The 22,126-nt window shown below is 51.5% G+C and overlaps 1 protein-coding gene and 1 long non-coding RNA gene across 6 annotated transcripts; both read left to right on the top strand.

Annotated features, from left to right (window-relative positions):
- Positions 1–7,966: 7,966 nt before the first annotated feature.
- On the top strand, positions 7,967–11,905 carry Ccl17 (C-C motif chemokine ligand 17). Of its 5 annotated transcripts, none has more exons than XM_040740789.1 (4): positions 7,967–8,132; positions 10,157–10,347; positions 11,006–11,123; positions 11,619–11,905. In XM_040740789.1, the coding sequence occupies exons 2-4, from the start codon at positions 10,248–10,250 to the stop codon at positions 11,710–11,712; spliced, it is 312 nt and encodes a 103-aa protein (XP_040596723.1). In that variant the 5' UTR covers positions 7,967–8,132; positions 10,157–10,247; the 3' UTR covers positions 11,713–11,905. The 5 variants fall into 5 exon arrangements, with proteins under 5 accessions (XP_040596723.1, XP_005078675.1, XP_040596724.1 ...); XM_005078618.4 differs by having other exon boundaries at positions 10,165–10,347; XM_040740790.1 differs by having other exon boundaries at positions 7,971–8,099.
- A 916-nt stretch (positions 11,906–12,821) lies between these two features.
- LOC121137911 lies at positions 12,822–18,681 on the top strand. Its single transcript, XR_005875181.1, has 2 exons — positions 12,822–13,362; positions 17,065–18,681. It is a non-coding gene; the product is annotated as an uncharacterized LOC121137911 (long non-coding RNA).
- The last annotated feature ends 3,445 nt before the right edge of the window (positions 18,682–22,126 follow it).

Below are 22,126 nucleotides of genomic sequence, written 5' to 3' on the forward strand. Positions count from 1 at the left end.
ATCTGTGGGAGCTTTGGTCTGGTGCATATACCGTCCCTTGTGCAGGCATGGGAAGAAAGATGCAAGCTCTCACCAACACAAAAGATTAGCGAGCAATGCTAGGGGATGTGAAACACAAACACAGTGTGATGCTGCCAGTGCAAAACTGAAGCGTGCTTTCAGAACTCCACACAGCGAACCTACACCCAGGGTCCACACACAAAGCCAGCCAACCACGGGTCCAAAACATCAGGTACAAATTTACAACCAGGTGTGGTAGCACACACCTTTAATCCCAACCATAGAGAGGCAGACACCAGCGCAGCTCTGTGAGATCAAGGCCAGCCTGGATTACATAATGAGTTCCAGGCCGGCCAGAGCTACTTAGTGAGACCCTGTCTTAAAGAAAGAACGAACAAGAAAAACCAGGGTAGAATGTTTGTCTTCTATGCACAAGGCCCCGAGTTCTGTCTCCATGAAGAATTATATCTCTGTTGAGCACATAGGACTTTTTTCCTTATCATTTATTATCCCCAGCGGTCCTGGGTAGATGCCATTCATGCAGCAGACACTGTAAGTGATCACCTAGAGATGAGTGTGTAGGAGGATGAGCAGAGAGGCTAGGCAAATGCTATGTCATTTCACAGCAGGGACTCAAACATTCTTAGATGTACTCTCAGTGAGCCCTGGACCCATCCACCTGAGGTACTGAGAAACAGCTGTATACTAAGGTTGCACATATTGCTTAGAAAACACAGAGGAACATGTGGGGGCAGCAGGTGCCCAGTTCCTCTGTCCCTAGTACAGGAGACTGTGCCTGGGGAACCTGAGCCTTGGGGACATGGCTAACACATCTGCGTGCCTGGGGAGGACGCATGGCCATGGGTCACATTGCTGATGCCTGACTGGGGGCTCCCTTTGGTTGGTCTGACTTCTCATACTCCTGAGCAACGGGGGGCAGCATGCTGAAGCCACCCTTCTGTGTGTCAGGTCACCCCACCACTTCCTTCTTACTCCCTCCCCAAGGCCTCATCTGTATCCAGGCAAAGGCTGTTCTCCTCATTCCCATTCCCACCTCTCTTTTAAAAAATATTTCAATTTTTTATTTCGTGTATATGGGTATTCTGCCTGCATGTATGTCTGTGTTCTACTAGTGTGTCTGCAGCAGCCAGAAGAGGGCGTCAGAGCCCTTGGAATTAGTTACAGACAGCAGTAGCATGGGTGCAGGCACTTGAACTCAGGTCCTCTGGAAGAGCAGCCAGCGCTCTTAAGCCCCGAGCCATCTCCCCAGCACTCCAGTCTTACTTTTACTTTTGTATTTTTCTTTTGTTTTTTGTTTGTTTGTTTCTTGAGACAGGGTTTCTCTGTATTGTTTTGGAGGCTGTCCTGGAACTCACTCTGTAGACCAGGCTGGCCTCGAACTCACAGAGATCCGCCTGCCTCTGCCTCCCGAGTTCTGGGATTAAAGGTGTGCACCACCACCGCCTGGCTTGCTTTTGTATTTTGAGACAGGGCTTCACTAAGCAGCTCTGGCTGACCTTAAACTTGTGATCCTTCTGCTTCAGCCACCCAAATAGCTGGACTACAGGCCTGTGCCACCAGGACTTGCCTACACATCCTTAAAGACCCACCTAAGAGCCCGGTGGTGGCGCACACCTTTCATCCCAACACTCAGGAAGCAGAGGCAGGCGGATCTCTGAGTTCAAAGCCAGCCCAGTCTACAAAGTGAGTTCCAGGATGGAACTCTCTGAGTTCCACAGAGAGAAAGGAGCCCCAGCCGCCTGCTCCGGGGGAGAGAAAAGGTAGAACATCTGGCTGAGGAGGACAAGGGGAGTAGAGAGGATGAATGGGACACATGTCCATCCCCCTAAGTAATCTGTAAAGTCAGTGCAGCTCCAGTTGTCTGTGGAGGTGGACTGGGCTCTGCTGGCTTGGTTTAAAAATAGACGCAGCAGCACTCAGCGGAGAGCTTCAGGGAGCCCAGCGAGGCAGGGAGGGGGGATGGGCAACAAGCAAGAGGAAGCTGCTGCCCCTTCCGGCTGGGACAGAGGCTGTGGGTGCCAGCTTCTCTCGGGGGTCTCCAGGGTCACGTTTCCTGAGTCTGGACCCTGCGCAGAAGGAGCCACACCCCTTCCCAACCCTACCTGCCAGGGAAAAAGGTCTGACGTGGCTGGGAGGTCAAATCACCACGTGTTGGTGGGGCTTGAACTGTCTCCCTGATGGCCTTTGACTCTGGCTGGGTTTGGATAAGGTTACATGGGATCCCTCAACACAAACCTTTCAACCAGGATGGATCTAATGGTTCCTTAGAGTCTAGACTTCACCTCCTAGACCTGGGTGCCCAGCGCTGGCCCTGGTGCTGAACCAAGAGGGTCTGAATGGGCAGGAAGAGCCCCTAGCAGCCCAAAGAAGCTGTCACCCTGTGAACGGCAGACAGCTGGCTTCTCAATGGCTTCTTCCATTGCACCCACCAATTGGGTCTTGAACTGCTTTGAAATAACCTGCCAGCCAGGATAAGGGCTTCGTGGGAAGAGCCGGGCTCTCTCTCTCTCTCTCTCTCTCTCTCTCTCTCTCTCTCTCTCTCTCTCTCTCTCTCTCTCTCTCTCTCTCTCTCTCTCTCTCTCTCAATCTCTCTCTCTCTCTCTCTCTCTCTCCCCCCTCTTTCTCTCTGTCAGCTCCCTTTGGGCTATAGGACAGAAGACACATTTTGACCCAATGGGGATGTGGTTGGGAATGTGGTTGGGGTGCAGCTGGGAAACAGGTGACAGGCAGCAGACCTGAGAAGGCGTCTGCATCAGAGGTGCCAGCAGAAAAGGTCAAAGTGGTGCCAAGGAGGTGTAGGGCGCCAGCTGAAACAGGGTGCCTCGCGGGGCATCCAAACAAGGACCCTGATGCTGTGCAGATGTCTTCGGTCAGTTCTTCCAGGAGAGAGCGCGTTGGCATGTGAGGTCAGTGTGGAGGCCAGAGTTAGGGAAGACTCAAGAAGGCTGGGAGTGTCACAGGGCTTGTTCCCTGAGTGGACACAGAGCCTCAGGGAAGTCCTAAGCACAGCAGAGCTGTGACGCTTGGGCTACCGTGCTGGGGACAGAATACAGAGCAAGTGTGGCTGAAGTGGCCAGGAGGTGGATGGAGGGATCCAGGAGGTGGATGGAGGGATCCAGGAGGTGGATGGAGGGATCCAGAGGAGGGAGGATGCACTGTGAGGCTCCCAGGGCCACACGGGGAGCTCTCCAGCAGATGGAATGGAGAGAGAGAGGACGAGGTGGTAAGACAGCACCCAGGCTTCTGGCCCGTTCAACCGGAAGGAAGGGGCTGGTGGAGAATAGGGGGGTGGAATAGGAGTGGGGGCGAGGGAATTGGGAACTCAGCTTTGGGCATGGGGTTTGAAGATGCCTGTTTGGTGTGTTGAGTAGGAAGCTGGGTGTTTGAGACTGCAGTTTGTGAAAGTAGGAGTCACCAGCACAGAGATGGCATTTAAAAACAGGGACACGCTCAATTTGCCGGCTATAGTCACAAAAGGCACCGTAGGCTTCTGATGTCATTGCTATTATTATCTTCATCTTGCAGATGTAGAAACGAAGGCTCAAAGGGAGAAAAGCCACCACCCATTGATGGTAGACCAAAGCCCCAGCCTGGTACCCAGCTCCCCAGCAGCTCCTAACTCCACTGCTGCGGGGAACTCTGGCTGCGCCTCTTCCGGGGTATTGTGCTCAAGAGTAGACAGGTTTGGAGACATCCTCCCAGACTGAGAGGACAGCCCCAGCCACACAGGGCTGAAAGGAGGGACCCTGTGGTTACTTTTTGAGAGAGGGTAGCGTCTCACTCTGTAGCCTAAGCTAGCCCCAAGCTTTCAGTCCTCCTTCCCCAGCCTCCCGGATTCCGGGATTATAGGCATGCATCACCACACCAGTTCCACTGATGGTCCTTAGCGAGACATCCCATGGTCAAAGTGGGCTTGTGCAAAAGTCACCGGGGGCAGGTACGCAGGCTAGGCGGCAGTAGAAGAAACTTCCCAGGAGGAAGTGGGCCCTGTGGGCTGCATTTTGTGCATTGTGTGGGAGGTAGGGAAGAGAGTGAGGTGGTGGATTGAGGAGGAGGTGAGGAGGATGAGCAGAGACTCTGTCTGCTGAGGTGTGGGGGCTGGAGGCCAGGAATGAATGAGTCAAGGGCGAGGCTTCAGACTGAGAGATGACGGCAGGGAGGGGAGAATGATGCTGGTCTGAGCGGAAAAGGGGAAGCTGGTCCTGAGGCTGAGTGAATCCGGAGAGGATGATGCTCTACCTTCCAGGAGCATATCTGTTATTGGGACACACTTCACAGAGCTGGCCGACTGCAAGGCAAAGGGTTCAGGGAATTCAGACAGGCAGGTGAATGAGCCAGAAGAGGCAGGGACCCGGTGGTCAGTGTCTGGAGCTGTGGGTGTGCGTCCAGAGGACAGAAGCTTGGAGAAGGTGACATAAGGAGGGGCAGTGGGGGTGCTTGGGGTGAAAGCAAAGTCTAGAACAGGCCTGGGCATGCACCAGCCACTTGCTGTCCCTGTGCCCTGGGGTAAGTTTCTAAATCTCTCTGAAAAATGCAGAGAATCCCGAGGTTGTCCTGAGGACTGTTTAACCACAAGCTATCATTGCTGAGTGCCTACTGGTCCATCGTGGGAACACAGGGATGCTCTGGAGGAAGGAAACCCCGGGAAGCCCAGGGGAAGAATCCTGCCCAACATCCCAGAGGGATGAAGTATCAGGAAAGGGGTGGGCGCTCAGTGGGAGCTGGAACAAGAAACTTTGCACACACTCGGCTCAGCTCATTCACCTATAGCACCGAGATGGCGTGTCCAGCATCATGCCTTGCGCAGACAGAAAGGCAAGGGTCACAAAAATATCCTTGGCTATACCAGTGTGGACAGACGGAAGAGAGACCGGACCCAGGAACGGTGATGCTGTTCTCAGGGTGTCTGCTGGGTGGCCACACTTCCTTGGAGGAGTAGCCTTGGAGGATTCAGAGGCCCACATAGAGAAGCTTCCTTCCAAGGAGCCATCACTTCATAGCTGGGTGGAGAGGAAGTGTTAGCGGGAAGGGGACCCCACGAAGGAGAAGGTGGTGCTGACCGTGAAAGGAGAAGTAAAAAGACATCAAGAAGGGCGTGGGTCAAGCAGAGTTCTTTACGGAGAAGAGGGACGGGTGGAGAGGGCTCCTGGGACCCTACCATGGGTGGCGTGTGTAGATCCTCATGGATGGTAGCTGTTGCTATTATTATCAGTCACTATTGCGACCATTGTTTATCTCCCCTCACCTGCTCCGGGCAGGTTTTTCTGGCAGAAATTGAGTCAACGCTAAAGATGTGGAAGAGAAAGGAGGCCCCTCTGGGATGAAGGAAGGTTGTGTGGTCCCAGCTACCATAAAAGCAGTTCAGCTTGTCAGGCATGGCCACAACCCGCAGGAAGGAAGCTGTGAACTAGATGAAGGGTCATGTCTACACCTTAACTACCCTGAATTAAGAGGCATTTAGCAGCCGGGCGGTGGTGGCGCACGCCTTTAATCCCAGCACTCGGGAGGGAGAGGCAGGCGCATCTCTGTGAGTCCAGGTGGACCGACAGCCTCCAAAACAATACAGAGAAACCCTGTCTCATAAAAAACAAAACAAAAAAGGCATTTAGCCCAATTCTCTGCCTCATTCAAGGCAGAGAGACTCCAGAGGCTCAGGAGGAGTAGGAAACACCGAGGCAGTGAGTGAGTTAAACCCCACAGGGTGACCCACACCGAGGATCCCATACTTGGGAAGCTGGGGCAGGAGAATTGCAATTTCAAGACCAGCAGGACTACATTAGTGAAACTCTGCCTATTTTAATAATAATAACAATAAAATGTGTTAAATTGGGTGTGGTGCTGCATCCCTCTAATCCTAGTATTCAGGAAGCTAAGGCTGGATAGAGGGTTATGAATTCAAGACAGCCTGCACAACACAGGACATCAGATATTAAAGCAAAACAAACAAATTATTGTTCTGAAGCGAAGGCCCTGAGCATGAATTCGCCTGCAGTTCAGAAACTGGTAAGTGGTCATGCGTGTGTACATGCATCTATGTGCATGCTCATCTCTCGGTCCATCCGCGCACCCATTCATCCGCAAATCCCCCCATCCGGTCGCTGTCCCGTCTGTCGTCCGTTCAGCCGTCTGTCCAACCGCACACCTCTCCCATTCATTAGCAGATGCACTTCACTGAGTACCTGCTAGGTCCTCTAGGTGCCAAGGCGTCCTTGTTTTTTGTTTGTTTTGTTTGTGGATTCTACCATCTTTTGAGTGTAAGACAGGATAAAGTACCATGTGAAGACGGGCATGATAGGAGATTGTTGACCTTTGAGCACACAGTGGGTTGTGGGTCAAAAGCACAAGAGGAAGTCCCAGGTAAGATCTGAGGAAAACCGGAGTGGAAGGAAGGGGGGGGTGGGGGAAGGCGAATGCTTTGGACACGAGGAACAGCCTTGGGTGTCAGTGCACTAAGCTGAGCAACTGGGCTGTAGGAAGGGCTGAGGCCAGGGAAGTAAAGATGGAGGTGACTGCATGAGCGCCGTGGGGATGTGGGGTCAGCCTTCCTCAGATGATGCTGGGGAAAGATTCTTGGGTGTCAGAGTTGAGGATTTACTGGACAAGGCCTGGAGTGACACTTCTGCCCTAAACCATTGAAGACAGTGAAGAGCTTCTGGCCCAGCTACCTGCTCTGCAACCTAGGACTTCCTAATTTTAACTCCAACCTTAGAAACAGGCTTTCTCCAAGCCTAGGAAGCATCTGAGACAGAAACAGGGACATTTCCTATCTTTCAGGGTAAAAGACCCAGAATTCCACCAGTCCAGCTCCTTCTGGCCCAAATAGGGAGGGGGGTTCCCAATGCCTCTAGCAGCTAGAGTCTAGCTGGTTTTGCTCCAAGGACTCTCTTGAGGCAGGACCTCAGAGGTGGAGGCAGGAGAGGGAGCCAGAGCACACGTCCTGATTCTAGCTGCCTTGAGGTGGAGGGGTCTGAATTTGGCAAGCAAGGGCATCCTGTTTGGAAGGTCCCCAGGGAATTCACTTCATTGCGGGGACAATGGGGCAGGCATGGTGTGCTAATCCCTGGTGAGGAAAGCCCCCTCACAATTGTCTGTTCATGCAGCTTCCCAGGCAATGTCGAACTGTAGCCTGGCCCTGTATTTACCTCTTCTTCCTTAAGGAGTGTCACGCTGTGCATTTCTGACCTAGTGGCTGGGCTGCTCCCCCCACCCAGGTCCATCCTAGTCTCCCCAGCTCATCTCTGCACGTGCTCTCCTCTGTTCCTCTGCCTGTTCTATGCCCTGGGTATGAATGTCCCTTCCAGTCCCTAGGAATTCTACCTGCCAAGACCTGAGAATCGCCCCTCCTCCAAGTGCGGATCTCACCTGCAGCCCCTCCCACTTCCTGGGGAACCTCCCCTAGAGCGGGGAAATGGGCTGCCGGGCCCTGAGGGCACACCCAGGCGACTGCTCTGCCCACCTCTTGTCCCGAGGTGACAGTTCAGAGCCTTCAGTTCCTGCTGCTATGGCTGCTTCCCTAGAAGGACAGGGAATTTGGGTCTTTCTGGAGAAACGGTCTGAGTATACAGTAGAGCGGAGGCCTTGAAACCCACAGGGGCGGGGAGTTTCCGAAGCGGTGCTCGGGCTACGTCCCCGGTAACAGAACTGCTGATTGCGGCAGAATCCTCCCTTCTTGTGCCCTAGCACGGAGCTGCCTCTGCAGCAACAGGCCGGGCAGGAGCCACCGGGAAGGGTGCAGGGGGCCTGGAAGGGGTGTTCAGTGTGGCTTGGAGAGACCCAAAAGGGGAAGATGAGCAGAGAGCTCTCTCCCACCTCCTCCTCAAGCAGGCTCCTGTCTCCAGGTTACAGCCTCCTGACCCCTAGTTCTCTTAACTGAGACCCCGCTAGGTGCGGACACTCCTCTCTGTCGTCACAAGGGCGTGCACCCTCCCCTGCCACTCTCTCTGAAACACAGGAAGCCTGGCCTGGGGAGCAAGGGCCCAGCCAGACAAGCTAAAGGCAAAACCCCCACTCAGCTATCGCCGCAGCTGGGGGACTCCAAGGCAAGCAGAGATCTGCCAGGACGAGTCGTGCCAGAGGAAGTAGGCTCTATCTTAAGTAGGCTCCTAGAAACGGTGTGTAGTTCCCTCTACCGAGAATGAAATCGAGGCCCAGGGGGCATTCATGAGGTGCCCCCAGGTCACACAGTGAAGCAGTGGGGAGGACCCTATCCATAGGGAAGCTTGGCCAAAGCAGGGGAATGCCCAGGGCTCAGACCTGAAGCAACACAGCCTCCTGCTATGAGGAAAGAGCGCCTAGACTTTCTCCTCTTGACATCAGGAGTGTTAGTGCACACCGTTCGGAGGAATCTGGTCTCAACAGACAGTGGCTGCCGTTCCCACCATCGCTTCTAATGCAAATGCAAAGGCAGTGCAGTGATTCATACGAGGCCAGGCCTGACAGCATGAGAGGGGGTGAGGGGGCATGGGTGTTATTGCAAACGCCCTCTGGTCACTTGCAGGCCTGACAGCATGAGAGGGGGTGAGGGGGCATGGGTGTTATTGCAAACGCCCTCTGGTCACCTGCAGACCCAAAACTCAGGCCAGAATCAAAGCGGAGGCAGCTGCAGGCCTCCGCCACCCTGCCCTGCCAGAAGAGGATGGGAGGCTTCGGCCTAGGAAGGCCTTAGCCTGGGAGACTGACCAGATTCAGTGATGCTGTGGCCTTGGAGCAGGAGAGAAAGAAAATGAAGGAGACATGGGAAAGGAAAGGGGCCCCCTCCCTGGTTCATTTATTACCGGCTGAGAGCCAAGCATTGCAACGTAAATTGTGGGAGGAGCTGGGTCGTGGCTTAGTTAGTAGAGTGCCTACTACAGTGTCCTACATGCAAAACACTGAACACATGAAAATAAGTAAGATTTGGGGCTGGAGAGATGGCTCAGAGGTTAAGAGCACTGACTGCTCTTCCAGAGGTCCTAGGTTCGATTCCCAGCAACCACGTGGCAGCTCACAACTGTCTGTAAGTCACGTTCCTGTCACCCTTATACAGGCATACACACGCAGGCAAAACAGCAATGCACATAAAAAAATAAAATGAATAAATGTTTAAAAATTAAAAAATAAGTAAAACTTAAAGATTAAAAGCTAACACCCAAACCAGCCATGGTGGCTCACATCTTATCTGTGGGATTGTGGGATACCCAGGTTACACAGCATTGTGGGATACCCTAGGTTACACAGCATTGTGAGACATTGTAGGTTACACATCGAAGCAGTGCATTCCCTTTTCTTTTATTCTGTGATAGGTTCTTGCTAATGCCCATGAACTCTGGTAGCCCATGCTGACCTCAAAATTGAAACCTCCCTGTATCAACCTCAGAAGTAGCAGGGGTACCAGGCCTAAGCCACAAGGTCTGATTATTATTTTCAATAAACCCTGACTTTGCTTCATAGTGACTGGTTGTCCTGAAACTCTTTCCTGAGCACTCATGTGACAGCCTCAAGCTATGCTAAAAGTCCCACATAACTTTCTAAAAAGTGTGTTTGGAACCTGAGAATACTGGTCACCGCTCCAGGACAGCCTCTGGCGTGGGGCTCCTGTACAGGTGAACATTGTCGTCTCTCCATTTCACTCACAGCAGAGGCAAGGTGCCCCGTTAGGGAGCTGGGCTCTCCAGTCCACCGAAGCACACATGAGGCTCCACAGCGATTAAAGCCCCACTCAGGGTTTAGTCTCCTGGGTCAGGGCCAGCAAGGACGGGAGGACACGGTCCTCTCAGCCTCACCGGAGCCTCTGGCTTCCTCGGGACAGGATGCAGTCAGATCTCATCTACAGATCAGCAGTGTAACTGCTCACTCTCTGTAGGCCTTCTGGACTTCACAGCCCTGACTGGCATAGTCCCTGAGAGCTCTGTTTGACCCTCCATCCTGCCTCCAGGGCACCAGACATGAAGGAAGGTCACCAGCACTAGGGCAATGAGTTAACAGAGGAACCAAGAAATGTTCCCTTTGAAAAGAGAGAAGTATGTCTTGTGGCCCCAGACACAGACTCCCACCTCTGTCCTGAGCAGAGAACCCATTCTCTGGAAAGCCACAAACATTCCCAAGCTGGACTTCTACTGAATTATCTCAAATTCTTTGAATTTCTCTATTCTGGAAGGACTGAAGGAGGGGACAGGAGGCGGGGAGTGACCTCCAAGAGTTTAAATAGGTCACCTCAACGCTGGCCACCAAGACAAGCAGAGGGACCCATGAAAATCTTCACCTGCGTTCCTGGCACCATGATGTCACTTAGGATGCTGCTCCTGGCCGTCCTGCTTCTGGGGACTTTCCTGCAGCGCGCCAGCACTGGTGAGAGCTGGGCACAGATAGGAGAGGGCAGGGAAGGAACCGCCTCTGACCACAGCAGAAACACGAGCTGTGCAATTTATATCCTGTCTGTTCTTACAAAGGTCACAAGGGCTGGCAGCATGGGCGAGCGGGGGGGGGTAATGGTGTTGATGGTGTTAGGCACCTGACCTGGACTCCCTCCTGGTGAAGAGCCACGGGCAGCGCATCTTATCCTGAGATGTTAGGACACAGTGGCCTTGACGGTGGGCTTGTGATGCAGAATGAACGATTCTCAGAATTGCTATCATTAGTTTCACTAGTGGGCTTCACGTATCATCAGGGAACAACATAAAGACAGAGTATTGGTTCCAAGAATGTTTGAAAAGAGATTTTTATGTTTAGTTTAGAAAGGGAAGTTGAAATAAGGTTCCTAGACACAGACAGCTGTGCACGCAATCGCACACAGATGAATGTGCGAACATGCAAACACACAGAGCCAAAACATGCGTAGACACCACCCCCCATGGTAACACACGCACAAACACACCAGGAAAAAACAGAATATAGACACAGAGAGGCGTGCGCAGTTATCATCCATAGGTTCACACAGGCACATATGGGGACAGTCCGTGGGTCCTCAGGCACGTGAGCAGACCCTTAGGACACCTGCTTCCTATAGCTCGAGCTACCAACGTAGGCCGCGAGTGCTGCCTGGAGATCTTCAAGGGGGCCATTCCCATCAGGAAGCTGGTGATGTGGTACAGGACCTCAGCTGAGTGTCCCAGGGATGCCATCGTGTGAGTCCCCCTCTTAGACCTCTGACCCCGAGTGGTAAGTGGGTGGGTCTTGGAGTGTCCAGGAAGGCCATTGGGAAAGAGGGAAGGAGAACTGAGCCTTCTTCCCCTGGGCCAGCAGCTTTGGGCACTCAGGGGAGCTCTTACACCCCACTCGGTTGAGAGGGGTTCAGTCTCTTCACTTATTTGTGGTGAGATTGAGGCCCCAAGACGGATAGACATCCCAGGTAATGGAGTCAGCAGTCACCTTCCGCTCTGGGTCTGAGCTGGATAGAGGACAGCACATAGCCTAAGTCTCTTTGTGTCACTTCTACTTGTCGGGCTCAGGCGGGGGTTGAGGGGGGGGCAGGCATGAAGTCCTGGGATGGGGTCAGGACCCCAGTAGGAAAGAATTGCTAATGGCATATGTGACATCATCCGGTTCTTGCCCAGGGACCTCTGGTTGCAGAGCTCTAGAAGGCCTTGTCGTTTTCACACTCACTGGCTTCTCCCGTGTAGGTTTGTGACTGTCCAGGGCAGGTCCATCTGTTCAGACCCCAACGACAAGCATGTGAAGAAGGCCATCAGACACCTCCAAAGGGTACGGCCTTAGCCTGTGACCGTCCCCCGGGAGCATTGGGAGACTGCAGCATCGGTGTCCACGACCTCCACCCAAAGCTGCCTGCACCCAGCAGAGGCCTTAAGAGCCCAAGAGAAGCCACAGAGTGGGAGTCCCTGTCCCCCTTTATGGACTCAAGCTATAGGCAAAAAAAAACCCCAACTCTGATTAAAGTCCTCCTCCTGTAGTCTGGGTCGGTGTGTTCTGTCCCCGCATTGCAGAACCCCTTCCATTTTGGCCACACTGGAAGGGTCCCCATAGGACAGCTGGTCCTGCTCTGCCCAGGTCAGAAGGGTTAACTGAGCCTCAGGGAGAGATGGGGTCCCGTACAAGCGAGAGGTGGGACTGCGGAGGCATGGGGCAGGGGCATGGCAGAAGTGGAGTGGACCCAGCAGGACCCTCGCAAGTGTCCCTCCTCCCTCTGTATTCCGTGGAAAGTGTCCAAAGGAGTCCCAAGGAGGGTCCATCTTCTCTGCACCCGAGGTCTCCCAGTCACCCCAAGACTAGCCCTGTTATTGCCCCACGCGAAACTGAAGCTATCCTTCCTGTACTGGACGCGGTTGCAAACACAATTGTATCCTTCGACGTGTGTTTGTCTTCCTGCAGCCCCTGTCCCTTCTCCATTTCTGAGTCCCCTCCCCCGCAGCCTGTCTGGCTCTGGGAAATTGTCAGCTATGCCCTTCCACGCCTTGGCTTCCTCTCTACCTGGAACTTAGCTGAGCTGGCTTCGTGGGGCCCTGGGTCCTCTGTGGATCTTCAGCAGCCCCGTCGCCTAAGCCCCGCCCCCGGCCCACTTCATCTTCTTTGCCCCCAGGTCCAGCTGGCCCCTGCTCTCTCTTGAGTTCCCTCTGTACATGTGGGGCATTGCTCTGATGCCAGCCTCACGGTCCCTGGGATTTCCTCTCAAGCTCTTAGGGACTCTCTTGCCATGGCCTCTGCTGCTGGGGTTCTCCAAACTGCGCCAGTGTGTGTTTGTAGACCTGGCTCAGCCATTCCACTGGAGGCTCTATGAGCTCTCTCAGACCACCCTGAGCGACTGAAGAGTTAGCATAGGAGTCTATGAGACCCCTCTGTCCATGTCTAGCTCAAGCTGGAGAGTTAGGATCTTGGTTTTCCGGCCATCTTTGCCTACCCAGCATGCCTTTCTTTCCGGGTCAGATTGTAGCCCAAGCAATGGTCTTCTCTGCCTGGCTGTCTGAGCAGCAATAGTGAGCCACCTGGGAAAAGATTTTTTTAGCCTGTTGCTGCCGCCCTGTGGACAGTTTTGGCCTTGCAGAAAAAAAGCCAAGTGTTCTAGAAGGGGTGGGAATAAGACCAGCACATGATCAATCAGGAGGCTGGTGGCCATGGAATGGCTTCTCTGCGAACCCAACCTTCCTTCCACCGCAGTGGGCTTCTCTTCCTTAAGGACCAGGAGCGTCCCTCGGCCCCGAGGCAGCCTCAGCCTGGTCTTTGTGAAAGTATAGCCTCTGGATCCAGGGGCTCGACTGGGGCGGGAGAAGGCAGGGGAGCCGCTATGGAAGGAGAAAGTGAGGGCTGAAGACCTGCATCCTGGGTTCCAGAGCCAGGGTGCCTTCTGAGAATGCCCGGTCCTGCGTGCTCGACTTCTCTCTGCTGTTGAAGTCTTCCAGAGACTCCCCTTGGGTAAACTCAGATGGGCAGAGCAGACCGCAGAGACCCATGAGGGGCGGCAGGTTTCCTGTGGGCTCGGGGGAGTCAAAGGGTTGTCGCGAGGCTGCTGGGCAGGGAATGTGTGGGGTCACAGCTAACGACAAAAGGCAGGGTTCTGAGCTCAGTGGTCAGAAGCAGGGGTGTGAGGGTGTGTGGTAATGTGCCACTGCATTCCAGGGGGCATTTTGAGGAACTGTGGCTTGGAGACTCTCGTGACCAATGAGAGCGGAATGGGGTTGGGAAGGCTGGGTGGACAGCGAGGAGGGTTGCAGGGCGTATTTTGCTCCTTCTGTCTTCAAAGTGCCTCCCCTGTCCATTTCTGAAATAACAGTTTCCTTTCGGTCCTCAGTGCCAATATCACCACCCCCTAGGACCTTCTAAGGTCTCCTTAGTTTTGTAGGACAACCCCAGGTCAACATACACATGCCTAATCCTGGCCAGATGTCACCTGTCATTTAGCGAGGCTTAGATTCCCCCAATAAGTTTATAGTCTCTGGTAACTTGGGTCAGCTAACTCAGTAAATGGACGATTTATATAATGGAAATCCGATAAAATTTTGTCAACCATGACTGGATAGATCCCTAAAGGGAAACCTATGGGGGAAAGAAATTTCCAGAGAATCACTTACACTGGGATTTGAAGCGCCACTCAAGATGTTGAAATTGAAATTGGGCAGTTCTTCAATGTCCCAGCAGGGGGCGTGTCAGCACAGTATTAGAGAGCCAAGATTGAGGAGGTAAGCCCATACCCTGACAGGAATTGGAATCACAGGGACTTGGAAGACCACCAAGAGCTCCGGGCAGTTCTTCTTTTTCCTTCATCTGTAATTGTCACCCATCTATCACAAATACCAAAGAGTGTTTGCATATCTGTGATCCAACTTTTGTGAGTTTTAAAAAATCATGATAAACTAAACATGTTAGCTCAAGTTTGTAATCCCAGCACCTGGGAGGTAGAGGCAAGAGGATTGGGAGTTTAAGGCCAGCTTCTGTGACACAGTAAGTTTTAGGGCAGCCTGGAGTGTATGAGAGCATATCTCCAAAAACAAAACAAAAGAAAAAAGGCATTATAAAGCCAGGGGCATAGCAGACTGAAGCAGGGGGTTTGCCGGCACCCAAGAGCAGCCTGAGAAATATATTGAGAACCCCTTTATGTAGATGGAATATTTCTGTCCCGCCTGGTCCCGCAGTCATTCAGTTCCAAATAAACACACAGAGGCTTGTATTAATTATAAAATGTTTGGCTGTTAGCTCAGGCTTATTACTAACTAGCTCTTACAACTTAAACCAACCCATAATTCCTATCTATGTTTAGCCACGTGGCTTGGTACCTCTTCTCAGTAAGGCATTCTCATCTTGCCTCCTCTGCGTCTGGCTGGTGACTCCTCTTTCTTTTCCTCTTCCCAGAATTCTCCTAGCCTGATAGCCCTGCCTATATGTCCCGCCTGGCTACTGGCCAAACAGCATTTTATTAAACCAATACTAGAGACAAATCTCTACAGTGAACAAGAGCATTATCCCACATCACCTTTGTCTTAGTTATTTTTCTCTGTTGCTTTGATAAAAACACAATGACTAATGCAGCTTATAAGAACTTACATTGTTTTGTTTTTCCAGACAGGGTTTCTCTGTGTAGTCCCGGCTGTTCTGGGACTCACTCTGTAGACCAGATTGCCCTCTAACTCAGAGATCCTCTGCCTCTGCCTCCCGGGAGCTAGGATAAAAGGCATATACCACCACCACTAGGCTCTGAGATCTTTCCAAAGACCTCCATCAGGGTTAGCTTTTCTATCAAAAAAAAAAAAAAAAAACCTTTCAGAGCAAGTCAGCAGGAGGCAGATTTGGTACTTATTAAGAAGTGGCTTGGTGATTAAGAGAGCTAGTTGTTCTTCCAAAGGACCCCAGTTCGATTCCCAGCACCCATATAGCAGCCCACAGCTGTCCGTAACTCTAGTCCCAGAGGATTGAATGACTTCTTCTGGCCTCTAAAGGTACCGGTCATACACACAGTACACAGACATGCATGTAGACAAAAACCCATATAGATAAAACACATTTTGAAAATGTATTTTAACATAGATTTAATTAGGGGAAGACGGCACTTAGGGAACGGGTAGGACACATTCGAGATGTGGTGTGATGTCTCCAGAGTTAGCAAGAGCCATGCAGGTACAGCATTAGACTTCTGAAGTCCAACCCTCAAGGGGTTTCTAAGGTTCTCAACTCCTTTTCCCTCCCTCCCTCCCTCCCTCCCTCCCTCCCTCCTTTTAGATTGGGCATTACTATGTAGCCCTGCTGTCCTAGAACTCAGAGATCTGCCTATGCCTTTGGAGTACTGGGATTAAAGGCATGCGCCACCATGTTTAGCTGGGAAATTTTCAAAATGAGCTCATAGGGTGGTTTCTAGGGTGCACTGGAGCATAGTCCAGGCTGAGGAGACAAAGCCATAGATTCCCAAGGATTAAAGAAATCCTTACTATCCCAGGTCACAAGGGAGTTAAGACATGTTTTGACTACAAAAAAAATTCACAGTCATGTTTGTGAGAATCTCAAAGAAGATATTCCTTTCTCAGTTGTAAGGACCTTTGGTTTAAGTCACATACACTCGATGACCCATACTGTTCCAACATCCTTATGTGAACTGACTCCATTCAAAGGAAGGATGTCTCTATGTAGGCAATTTTTGTGGCAGGTTTTGTTAGCCCTGCTGAAATTCTGGGCCCTCAGTTGGGCAAAGTCTTCAACCAGACTCAGGTGAGGGGCTCCTTTTCCTTGGTGCACCCCGTCAGCACGCCCCTCCTCTCTCTCCTGCCCCTGGTCTCTGCCACGGCCCAGCTGTGGGCTCTCACATGTTTGCCTCCCTTCCCTCACGCTTCCCATCAACAATGAACTTGGACCTGGATGACCTGTTGAGGGTGGACCTAGTTAGGTCCCTGCCATTCTGCCTCTGCCCTCACAGAAACCCTGCTGTGGCCTTGTGGTCCCGATGTCATGATGTCGTGGGCATTTCCCACCTGTGGGTTGCTTTGTCAACTTGACACAAGCTAGATTTATTTGAGAAGAGGAAGCTCAGTTGAGGAAGTGCCCCCCCTTCAGGTTAGCCTGCAGGCAGCTCTGTAGGGTGTTTTCACTAGTGATTGACGTGGGAGAGCCCAGCCTGTTGTGGACAGTACCACCTGTGGGCAGGTGGTCCTAGGCTGTATAAGGCTGGGCAAGCCATCAGGTGCGAGCCAGTAAGCAGTGTTTCTCTGTGCCCTCTGTTTCATCTTCTGCCTCCAGGTTCCTGCCTTGGTTTCTCTCCATGGCGGACTACGGCTTGAGATATGTATGTAGGCCAATAAGCCCTTTCTTTCCAAGTTGATTTCAGTCACGGTGTCTGCACAGCAATAGGGATTAGGACACCAGCAATGCCTTCCTTCACAGCCCACACAGCCGCTGCAGGGATGAAATACTCAGGCAAGCAAAGGAATCAGGACTTTGTCTAGACGTAAGACGTGCTGGCATGCTCAGGTTAGGAAGACTGCAGGCTCGAGGGCTGCCTAGACTACACCCTGAGCTCCAATGGGCTCCGTCGGCGTGTATGTGCACACCTGGTCATCCATCCGCAGGCGAATGGGAGGGAGGGACTTTCTGAGCGCTTTGGGGGCTGACTGACCCTCAGTGTGGTTTCTGAAGGTCGCAGAATCTGCAGAAGTAAAGGACTCACGCTGGATGGTGGGCTGCAGGCCACCAGCTGCCAGGAGCCTAGAAAGGAACACACGACGTGAAGCCTGAAGTCCCTGAAGGCCAAGGGGCAGCTTCCCTGCCAGGAGAGCAGCACCGTCCCCTCCCTACATACACCATTGTGGCAAGACGGCAAAGGAAGCAGGGATGGCCCAGCTGTAAGCCCAGCCCAGACTTCTCTGGGCTCAGTGTTGTCTCCCTCACCGTGTCCCACTGTGGTTGTGGGGGTGGTCTGGGAGGTAGAAGAGTCTCCTATGCAGTCCAGCTCACTCTCAACTCAGACCTGCATCAGGCTGTGGTTGCCAGGGTGAACACCCGGCCACGCCGCTCCTTTAAGGGTAAAGGTTGGGTGCCCGAGCCCAGCTCCAGCAGGGTTCGGGTCCCAGAGAGGAGGTGTGGAGTCAGTGACGGAAGGAGACTGGCAGTCTGAGGGTGAGTCAGGATGGCTGCCCACATATTGGAAATAGGCTACACCTTACTCTGTAATTGCGCCATAGTTTAACCACAGGCAGTATTGGAAGCAGGCGTAACGGTTCTGAGGTGACAGTGGACATCGACATCATCACAGCATTTTTCTCAAAGCAAAAAGCAGTAAGTGCCCCTTGCCCTCTGAGGTTCAGTAGCCCTGCCAGGCGCCTCTTACACTTCCTCCTGCGCGGCTCGGCCCTTGTGGTCAGGAGGTGTCAGATGTTGAATCCTGAGAAACAAACCCCAAAGAGCAGTTTTCATTCCTCAAGGGGCACGATGCAGTGTTTGTCCCGTGTAGCACGGGCGTCGCATTCCTTTGTGCCTTAGCCTCGTCATGCAGGCCTGCTCTCCTCAAAAGCTCCCAGAAGGGAAGGTCCTGACACCTTGCTCTTTCCCAAACCATTCTGGTTTCTTCAGCATGTGCTCCTGTACCTGGCAGAGGGGATCAAGCCAGTCTAACTTCTTAACAGAATCTGCTCCCCCTGGGGCAGATCAGATCTCCCCGTTCATCCAGCAAGCCACCAGGCCCGGGCAGTGGTCTATACTCATTAGCTGACTCTTGCCCTTCATGGCCTCAGCTCTGAATCTGGCCCCATTGTTTCTCTTGTGTGTTTTTCATTCCTGGAACCAGGCAAGTCCAGTTAGTAAATCTTTAACTTTTCTAGTCTCGGTCTAATCACAGGAGCACAGTGGGGAATCCTGTGTGTGGAGTAGGCAGAGTCACCACGTCATATGGTTCCATGGTGACGGCGACTTTTTTTTAAGAATTATTTTGTTTAAAGAGACTGCCATTGTATATGTACCAACACCCACAAAAATTCCCAAAGGAAGCGAGATAAGGAACTCTCATAACACATAAAAATGGAAGTTAAATGATGGTGGAGAGTCGTGAGTCGCAATGTTGAAACGCTGGGATTTTGTTAAACGGCAGTGGTCGCCGTGCGGTCCACACCAGTCGAGAATTGACAAGGCCTCCTAGACGATGCACAGCACAATGTGTGCAGGGTCCCCAGGAACTAGAGATGGTTGTGAATGCAACTACAATTTTCCATGTGGAACATCACCCCCTTTAAAAAAATAAAAATCTATAGATTGACCTTTTTTTTTTCTTTTTCTTTTTTGAGACAGAGTTTCTCTATGTATCCTTGGCTGTCCCAGAACTCACTATACAGACCACATTTGCCTAGAGCTCAGAGATTCACATGCCTCTCTGCCTCCTGAGTGACTGGTCTCCTTCTCCCCCAACTCCTCTCATAGATGACAGTTTTCTTTGAAGATTTTTGTGTATGTGTGTGTCAGTTTGTTTGGGTGCTAAGAGGCCAGAAGGTGTCAGGTCCCCTGGAGTTGGATTTACAGGTCACTGTGAACCATCTGACGTGGGTGCTGGGAACTGAACTCAGTCCTCCAGAAAAGCAGTAAGTTCTTTGCTTCTGAACTATCTCTCTGGACCTACAGATCAACTCTTAATATCTGGATAATTCTTTAATTACACTTCTAAGTAACTATTTTGATATTTTTGGGCTTTTACTGCCTATTTCTGCATAATTCTTATTGATTTCCCAAGTCTTTTTAATTTTTTTTTTTTCGAGACAGGGTTTCTCTGTGGCTTTGGAGGCTGTCCTGGAACTAGCTCTTGTAGACCAGGCTGGCCTCGAACTCACAGAGATCCGCCTGCCTCTGCCTCCCAAGTGCTGGGATTAAAGGCGTGCACCACCAATGCCCGGTGTCTTTTTAATTTTTAAAATATTAGGTTGGAGAGATGGCTTAGCCGTTAAGAGCACTAGCTGCTCTTCCACAGACCTGGGTTCGATTCCCAGCACCTATATGGCCACTAACGACCATCCAGTTATAGGGGTCCAACACCTCTTCTGCCTACACACGGTACACATACATAGATGCTGACAAAACATCTACACACATACAGCTCAAACTGGTTTTTTTGTTTTTTGGTTTTTTTTTTTTTGGTTTTTCGAGACAGGGTTTCTCTGTATTATTTTGGAGGCTGTCCTGGCACTCGCTCTGTAGACCAGGCTGGCCTCGAACTCACAGAGATCCACCTACCTCTGCCTCCCAAGTGCTGGGATTAAAGGTGTGTGCCACCAACGCCCGGCTCAGCTCAAACATTTTAAATTGTGACTCATAGAATGTTGCGTACACATATGTATGTATATATGTATGTATATATGTATGTATGTATGTATGTATGTGTAGCAAAGTCCCCCAGTATGATGTTCCAGTACAAGCAATCTGGGTAACACTGTTCTGTCCTGAGTCCATTTCATCATCTGTTCTTCCTTCTTCCTTGTGACTTTCCCAACACCCGAATTGTTTCATGTCATCGGTGAGCTTTGCCGGTAAGCATTCTTTCTCATCATGTCTCCCTGTGCCTTTTACATCCCTGCAGTGCTCCCGTGCCATCACATTTTATATATTTGTGTAATTTTTAGCAAAAATGTTGCCCAGGGCCAGTGAGATAGCCCAGCAGGTAAAGGTACTTGCCACCAAGCCTAACGACTCCCTAGGTTTGGTCTTGGAACCCACCTGTTAAAGGAAAGAACCAAGCCGGGCGTTGGTGGCGCACGCCTTTAATCCCAGCACTTGAGAGGCAGAGGCAGGTGGATCTCTGTGAGTTCGAGGGGCCAGCCTCCAAAGCCACAGAGAAACCCTGTCTCAAAAAACCAAAAAAAAAAAAAGGAAAGAACCAACTCCAAGTTATCCTCTGATCTCCTCACACAAATTGTGACAAACATGTGCACTCACACACAAATAAGTGAAAAAATGTAAGGTTTTGTCAGTACTCACCTGCTCTGTGGTGACGTTCTTCCTGTTATTGCTATTATGTGACACCTTTACTTTCTAACTTTCACTTTTCAGATAGAATGTTGCTATGTAGCCCAGATTGGCCTTGACCCCTCTGCCTCCTGCTTTTGCTTCCTGCTATGTGGACTCCATGCATCTGCTGTGTTGTTCTATATATGGAACAGTCCCTGAAGGTCTGTGACAGGAGATTCAGGACTTTTTTCAGGCCTACTGGAACTTTTCTTAAGGCCCAGCATTTACATTTCCTTAGTTTTATAAATGAAGTATCCCAAAATACAAAACACATGCATGTGTAAGGCACATAAATCAATAATGAAATTCCTCATCCCTCCCACCGAGCTCCAGAGAGGGAAGCATCCATGACTGGAGCACTAGCTCAGGGATTAAGCGTGCTGAGCATGTGCGAGAGGCCTTTGGTTGAATCCCACCACTGCAAAAATAAACAACCTTGTTCCTAATACTCAGGGGGCTGAGGCAGGAGGACTACCTTTTGAGGTTAGTCTGGGCTACAAGGTGAGTTCTAGGCCAGCCGAGATTATTGTACGAGACCCAGTCTCCAACCAACCAACTTTCCTGCTGCCCTGGGAGCCTGTGTCCCATCTCATCTCTACTCCAGAACATGCCCCGGTCCTGAGTGTGTTCACCAGTTTTCTGGAACTCCTCAGGTATATGTACTCAAGTTACGTGTGTAACTTTAGATATACCGCATCCCTCTCTCTCTTATGTATGTTTGAGCAGGAGCGCGCGTGCGCGCGCACACGCGCGCGCACACACACCTACTGCTTAAGTCTAATGATGTGGCCCCATAACTTGCTCCTCCATCCTTTTAATGGCAACCTGAATCCATCCTAGGTTCTTGTTCTTCAAATATAGCTGCTTGGGATTTTGGTTTTTGTTTGGTTGGTTGGCTGGTTATTTTTTTGAGACAGATTTCTCTGTGTAGCCCTGGCTATCTTGGAACTCACTTTGTAGACCAGGCTGGCCTCGAACTCACAGAGATCCACCTGTTTCTGCCTCCCGTGTGCTGGGATTAAAGGTCTGTGCCACCACTGGCGAAGGGCTTGTTTTTCAACATAGTTTTATGATGTAGCCTAGCCTGATCTAGAACTTTTGCCCAGACTAGCTTGAAGCTTTCAGTTTTTGTGCCTCAGCCTCCGGAGTGCTGGGATTACAGGTGTGCACGGCAATGCCTGCCTGGGGGATTTTTTAGCTTGTTTTCTCTAGCACAGAATACACTTTAGAATCATCGGGGACAGTGGCAAAGCACTGCTGCCCCAGGCCCGCTCTAGAAGACTGATTTAACTGGCCTTTGTAAATAAAACTCAGACATAGGAGGTTGCTTTTTATTGGGGAGCTGCCCAGTGTTGAACTGTCTAACTAATTCTGCTGTGTTCCACCTAGCCACACTCCCCCCTTAGCTGGTAGGGTTTCTGCTTAGCCCTCCCCATCTCATCCCCACACACGGGGTGAAGCAACATCGCTTCCTTCATCAGAGAACTGTCAGTCAGGGGCTTCAAGCAATGGCCGGGCTCCCTGGAGACTCTTCAAACCAGGAGTATCTGCAATGCTCGAGGACCTTTATCTTTGCAGCCTGCCTCACTGACTCCCCCCACACTTCAGCTCCAAGCCCCCTTTAGCTCCTTAAGTCCCCGCTGTCACCAAAGCCCAGGAAGATGTGGCTTGTCTCTGCTGCCTATACCAAGCGAGTGATTTCAGAACAAGGGGA

Source organism: Mesocricetus auratus, unplaced genomic scaffold (genome assembly GCF_017639785.1).
Source record: "Mesocricetus auratus isolate SY011 unplaced genomic scaffold, BCM_Maur_2.0 Super-Scaffold_100714, whole genome shotgun sequence".
NCBI classification, from domain to species: domain Eukaryota; kingdom Metazoa; phylum Chordata; class Mammalia; order Rodentia; family Cricetidae; genus Mesocricetus; species Mesocricetus auratus.

Coding starts and splice junctions, on each gene's coding strand:
- Ccl17 (XM_040740789.1), top strand. CDS start 10,248: ATGAAAATCTTCACCTGCGTTCCTGGCACCATGATGTCACTTAGGATG. Junction 10,348..11,005: donor CCTGCAGCGCGCCAGCACTG/GTGAGAGCTGGG, acceptor TGCTTCCTATAG/CTCGAGCTACCAACGTAGGC. Junction 11,124..11,618: donor TGTCCCAGGGATGCCATCGT/GTGAGTCCCCCT, acceptor TCTCCCGTGTAG/GTTTGTGACTGTCCAGGGCA.